We start from the raw sequence: 6622 nt of genomic DNA, 5'->3' as shown, positions 1-6622 counted from the left end.
CAACAACATCAAGTGTACTCATAATGGCTTGTAAAGCATCATTAACAAATTGGTCATTTATACTAGGACTGATGCTGGGAGCTGGTCTCAGAGTATTTGCTCAGAATGTTACTAAGTATTGGTTGAACTGTGAGTTTAAACTCAGACACAGAACGGTCAGATAAGGATCTTCTAACTTGTTTTTTGTTCACTGGGGCAGTGGCATGTTCTAATGTAAACTGGAAGGTAATTAGAAAGTTATAAGAAATGATGGGGTTATGAGGAAGGACACTCAGCTGGCTAATCTCTATACCATGGGTTAAAACAAGGTCAAGGGTGTGCTTATGACAGTGAGTAGGTTCATTTATATCCTGTGTGAAACCAACATGATCTAATAAAGCTGCAAAAGCATTTCCTGATCAGAATCTAAAACAATAGTCGATAGGAAGTCGGAAAAGTCAGTTAAAAATTCTGAATACGGACCGGGGGGGGGGCTGATAAATAAATGAATAAAATAGGTTTTCGAGTCTTCCTGTTTGGGTGATTTATACACAATCTGATGCTTTCAAATGAGTTATAAACATGTTTAACTTTAGGGGAGAAAAGTAAGCTAGGCTGTGATATTACTGCCAAACCACCTCCTTTCCCTGAAATCCTGGATTTCTGCTAGTTATTATAACTTGTGGGGGGGGGGTGCTACATTCAGTCTAACATAGTCATCCTATTGGAGCCAAGTTTCTGTTAAGGCTAGTAGACTAAATTTTTTATCATTAATTAACTCATTGACTTAGAGGAAATTGATCTAATGTTTAATAAACCACATTTAATGACATCATAATTCTGCTTGTGAGTAGCGCTGTCTGTCACTTTAATGTTTCTGTGACACGCTCCTTTATCTTGTCTTTTAGCACATAAGCTAAAGCTAAGAAACTGCTTGACTTTCCTGCATGGGTTTTGCACCAGCACTAAGGGAGGCTCAGAGGAGAGTTTTACACCGCTGCTCTGCGCCTCGTCTCTGGGTTGTCAGGTTACACAACTAAGGCTAGCAGAAATGTTTCTAGAAAGAAGAGTGGCTCTGTCCATTGTAGGATGGACGCCATCTCTCCGCATGAGACCATGCTTCCCCCCAAAACGCGCTCCAATTATCCACAAAACCAACGCCGTTTTCTGGGCACCATCTAGAAAGCCAGCGGTTAAGTAATGAAAAGCGGCTGTACGTTTCATCAATGACTAAGTTCGGCAAGGGAGCAGAGAAAATTATAGTGTTTGACATAGACTTGGCCAGTTTACACACCGAAGCTGTGTTTAACTTAAGAACCTCTGATTGTCTCCGTCGGGCATCATTACCGCCTGCGTGAATCATGACTCAAAGGAACCTGGACTTACTCTGGGCTAACATCCTAAGGTTCTCCTCGATGTCACCAACTCTGGTCCCCCAGATAACACCTGACTGTAGCCAACTAACTACAGAAGAGCCAATAACTGGAGTTAAGGGTGCTGCGGGTGTGTCGCTGAGGGGGGAGAACCTATTACTAACGTGGAGTCTCGAGTGCTCTAAGTTTTTGCGTTTAGCACTATGTTTCCTCCCAAACCCGTATTTTTTTCCTGGCTGCTGAGAAGGTGCTGGGGTGCTAACTGGGTTAGCCCTGGCAGCGCGGCCCGCACTACGAGTAACGACCTGGCTAGCCGGCTTAGCTTCCCCTGTGCGGAGCCGCGCCTCTAACTGCTCTAGCCTAGCCTCCAAGTCTAACACAAGACTACACTTAACACACCTACCACTATCTACACTAAAGGAGGCAGGATCCTGACTAAACATATGGCACATGGGGCAGGAGAGAGGGAGAAAGGCAGAAGAAGTGGTAGCCATGCTAAAAAAGTGCAAAGCTAGGGCTAGAGGTGTTTAGCTAAAGAGAAGTAGTTATTTAGCAAACTGAGAATAAAGTGGTGGACAGCAAGCGGTTAACACAGTAGTGTATTTGCTACTAAAAGGTGATGGATGTGAATGTGAATATTAAACCAAATAACACTTAATTTAAGCAATAGTAGTCAGGCTAATGCCAAACAAGAGAGCAACCGTCAAACATGACCAGGACTGGATTACGTTGACCCGGATATGACGTCACAGGAACACCCTGTGTTTAAAGAAAATATTTAAAGAGGAGATATGATAAATATATATATCCCCAGCTTGCAGCAGGGAGAGGGATTGCCGAGTTCTCTGGCTAGGCCATAATGGGGATCACATCACATCTGAGTGTGGGGGTGACCTTGTCCCTGTGGTGCTGTTCTGGCCCTCTTCAAAATTCCCAACAGTGGGGAGCCTAGTTGGCCCATGTTTACCAGGCTTGTCAGAGACCTCCACTTATCTTGGGTGCCCTGTTCTTGCCCGGAGGGGAGTGACCCCTGCCTTGCTCTCTACTGGACGTCTGGTAGGGTAAGAGGGTTGTTGCCTGGAGCATGAGACAGGTCTCTCCTGGTTTGTACCCTGGATTTGGATGGGGGGAATGCTCAGAACTTCCAAGGGCTAATCAGCTGCTTGTCTGGGGCTGGGGAACCTCTCAGGCAAATGGGGCCTTATGATAGGCCCCCTGGTGCGGCCAGAGAGCTGTTTTTTGTCTGGGCTGGGGCTCCAGCTCCTGCTCTTTGGTACTGTGAGCCACAGTGGTGGTCATTCTGGTCTTGGTGGCTGATGATGCATTGCCCCATTGGCAGATTTCCTTGATATTCTAATCCGTGCAGGTTTATGAAGAGACCTGGCTGCCACTGATGCTTCTCCTTCATCCGGGGTCTTGGTGTGGGCTTTACCAGGCATCCCCCTCTTTTGACATTCCATCATCCTCCATGGTAGAACACAGACGCTCACCTCAGCACAGGTGCCAGCTCACCTTTGCACAAATAGTATGCATGATGTAATAATACATGCTTTTGTTGTGTGCATAACTATATACGAGTGTGCTGTAGTTGTTTGTAATATTTGACCTCAATAGTTATAAATCTCCAGTAACTTGTTGCATTGTAATTCTAACCCTTCCTATGTGTTAAACATTCTCAAATTTCGTTAACCTTTTTCTCCCCTTTCTTTAATACTATTATTCCCCCACTCTTATGTCAAACTTCTCTTTTTTTTCCACCAGGTCCAACAAGAAATGCATACATAATTACCATGGAAGATGGTGTATTTCTCTTTATTTAAACCTTTACATTAAAGAAAATAACAAACGTAATTTTCCAAAAGAGATTCGTAAAGCATGCTTTAAACATTTAAAAGCATTTTTTGCATATAAAATGTATTCTAAACAATCAATTTTTATTCATTAAATATTTTTTTGTGTTTTTTTCAGGCTGAAACAGTATGACGAAACACTTTGGAGCAAATATACACATTATTAGTCCAAAACTGGAGGCCAGAATAGCAAATATCTCCACAGCTACTGTGAATTTGCCAGGAGAGCTGACATAAGCTGGTATGAAGCTCAGCCAGACTGCACAGAAAATCAACATGCTAAATGTTATCAGTTTGGCTTCATTAAAGTTGTCCGGCAGTTTCCGAGCCATCACAGCTAACACAAAGCAGAACACAGCCAGAAGTCCGATGTATCCCAACACAGCCCAGAATCCAATGGCAGAACCCAAAGCACACTCCAGGATTATCCTTTCTTTGTACGTGATAAAATTTTTCATTGGAAATGGAGGCCTCAAGACAAGCCAAACGATGCAAATTAATACTTGAACAAATGTTAAAAACACTACAGTCAGTCTTTGTTGTAGAAGACCAAACCATTTCATGACATTGCTACCTGGCAGTGTGGCTTTAAAGGCCATCAAGACCACTATGGTTTTTCCAAGCACACATGAGATACAAAGAACAAAGGTGATGCCAAAAGCTGAGTGACGCAGCATACAGGACCACTCAGTGGGAGCCCCTATGAAAGTTAAGGAACATAAAAAACACAGAGTCAGGGAGAAGAGCAGCAGGAAGCTCAGCTCTGAGTTGTTGGCCCGTACTATTGGGGTGGTTCTGTGATGGAAAAACACTGCTGCTGTTAGGATGGCAAGACATGCTCCACCAACAGAAACGGCAGCCAAGATGATAGCCAGAGTCTCATCAATGGAAAGATATTCTACTGGTTTGGGATGACATGAGTCCTTTTCTGGATTTGGCCAGAATTCGATGGGACATGGGAAACAATCAGAGGAATCTAGAAAAACACAGAGAGCAAATGTTAGTTACAAAATATCATGAAGTCTGCTCTGAAAATGGAGGATCTTACCTGTAGTGTTGCTAATCTCTCCTTCAGGACATGGTATGCAATCAAAGCAACAGCTGGGTTTTCCTTTCTGCAGCACTTTGTGAGTTCCTGGAGGACAGCTATCAGTACACACTGACACTGGCACCTTTCACAGAGGCAACACAAAACATTGAGTGTTTTGAAAAAAGTTATTTTAAAAGATAATTCTCATCAGACTGCTTACTTGTTTTCTACCATCCATCCAGGTTAGATTTTTGTCAAAATGGAATTTTCTGTTTATAGGCATGGATGCATCATAGAATCCTACTGTTACCAACTCAATCACACCACGCTCACTCTTCTGCCAGTTGACCAGCTCATAAACAGCCACAGGATCTCCATTTTCTTCAAAAGACACATGATAGCCATTCTGGGTAAAATTTACTTTCTTTAATGCTTTTAAAACCTGCAGATAAAAACATGAAAGAAAATATTGTATAAAAAAATTAAAATCTGAAAAAACATCATAATCCTATATCTTTTTAATTGCAATATTATACAATTTAAAACAAGGTCTCAGCTGACCTGCTTGGATTCCAACATCAAACGTTTGTCACACTCAGCTGTTTCATTTTTTTTCACACACACAACACTGTGAATAGCATGTGCTATCGCATAAACAGCCTTATACACCATTGTAGTAATTCTCAGTGGAGATGATGGAATAAATGCATTTGGAACCTTTTGTAGGTCTTCACTTCCATTGCAGGCACGTTGCTCTGTATTCACATCTCCAAAGATACAGAGAAAAATATTATAACAGAAATTATCATGATGTTCTCCTCACTGGAGTCCTTTTTTGGGTATTCATATGTATTGGCAATAAAAATAAATTTTAAACCCTATTCAACACTTACTAAAAAATGTTTTTTAATGAAATCCTTTAGCATACTAATACATTTAACCACACAATCTGAGAGATGAAAGTCTCTGTTCAAGAAAAAAACTCACCTTTTCTTAGTTTGCATTTAAATGTCTCCTCCCAAAACTCAGTCAGCACTGGGGATGCTGCCACTTCAGAAAGAGAGAGATCCAGCAGAAAATCTCTCAAGCCAGGGATGACAGATTTTGGAATAGCAAATCCAATGGCCCCCTCACAGAACGTGAACCTTTGCAAATTTGTGTCTGTTATCCAAGCCTCGCTGCCTACCCATTGAAGAGATGGTGTAGGTTTTGCGGCAAGTTCTTCCAACAAGAATTTCATTTCTCCAAAGCCAGCAAAGGCAACAACAACCTTAGCTGTTGATCTAAGTATATGATAAATGTATTTTTAATCAATAAAAGTCTTCATGTTATGTCTTTATTATTTTTAACAGGATTAAACTCTGAGGAAACATAAACATAAAAGACAAAATGTGGAAAATACCTATTACCACACACAACATTACCTGCGGATGAAATCAACCACTTTCTGGATTTTATGAGGCTGCGTCCGATGAAAAGATTCAGAAAACTCCACACAAATCCCCTCCTTGTGAGCTGCTTGAAGAAAAGAGGCCATCCCGTTATTGCCATAATCTGAATCAGAGCAGATAGCACCTATCCAAGTCCAGCCAAAGTGTTTCACCAGCTTAGCCAGCGCTACAGACTGAAATGCATCACTGGGAACTGTTCTGAAGAAATTTGGATACTGCTGCTTATCAGACAGACAAGCACATGTGGCAAAGTGGCTGACCTAAAGGAGATTACAAACATTTAATTAAGAAGTGGTCAGTTAGTGATAAAATACTTTGTGAAAATGTTTGAAAATAATTGAATAAAGTATTTACTTGGGGAATGTTGAAGGGTCCAATGATCCGAGAAATGCTGATGGATGGTGTGGATCCAGATTCAGCAACAACAGCCGCCATCATGCCAGACTGAGAGCAATTACTATCTTTGTAGAAAACTTTCCCCCCCCCGTTGGATAGCTGAAAAGCAGCTTGCATGGCCATAGGCACTGCAGCGCATGAGTCATGGATCTGATAACCAAGCCTGATACCAGGCAGCAGCTCTGTGCTGTTGTTAATCTCCTCAATGGCAAAGATCATTGTACGAGAGAAACGCAGTTCACGAGCATTTATGCTGAAAGTGACAAAAAAAAGGACACAACTTTTAGCAAAAATAGTACGATTTCTGTTTTTTGAAACCTTAACAGCTGAACTGCAAAAGACAAAACATCATAAAAGATTTCATTTTAAGTGATACATTAGTTTTCCTTTAAACTCTTACTAACCTTCCTATGCATTTTGGTGGCTCAGGCATGGTGGCATGAATATGTATCTCTGTATACATGGTATAGTGAATAGAAAACACACCACCTATAACAAAGTCACCGTCCATCCAGAATGCAGGTAAACTTGTCGTACCCCGCA

The 6622-nt window shown here is 41.6% G+C and overlaps 2 protein-coding genes across 2 annotated transcripts; both read right to left on the bottom strand.

The window, feature by feature from the left end:
- Positions 1-3172: 3172 nt before the first annotated feature.
- LOC111948486 (extracellular calcium-sensing receptor-like) lies at positions 3173-4811 on the bottom strand. Its single transcript, XM_023961843.1, has 4 exons — positions 4794-4811; positions 4453-4740; positions 4251-4374; positions 3173-4178 (listed from the first exon to the last, which is right to left on the bottom strand). The coding sequence occupies exons 1-4, from the start codon at positions 4809-4811 to the stop codon at positions 3280-3282; spliced, it is 1329 nt and encodes a 442-aa protein (XP_023817611.1). The 3' UTR covers positions 3173-3279.
- Positions 4812-5469: 658 nt separating this feature from the next.
- Positions 5470-6325, bottom strand: LOC110016202 (vomeronasal type-2 receptor 1-like). Its single transcript, XM_020708215.1, has 2 exons — positions 6038-6325; positions 5470-5943 (listed from the first exon to the last, which is right to left on the bottom strand). The coding sequence occupies exons 1-2, from the start codon at positions 6296-6298 to the stop codon at positions 5653-5655; spliced, it is 552 nt and encodes a 183-aa protein (XP_020563874.1). The 5' UTR covers positions 6299-6325; the 3' UTR covers positions 5470-5652.
- Between the last annotated feature and the right edge of the window lie 297 nt (positions 6326-6622).

Source organism: Oryzias latipes, chromosome 13, assembly GCF_002234675.1.
Source record: "Oryzias latipes chromosome 13, ASM223467v1".
In the NCBI taxonomy this organism is placed as follows: Eukaryota; Metazoa; Chordata; class Actinopteri; order Beloniformes; family Adrianichthyidae; genus Oryzias; species Oryzias latipes.
Note: the sequence above shows the minus strand (reverse complement) of the source record. Positions and strands in the feature narration are given on the sequence as shown.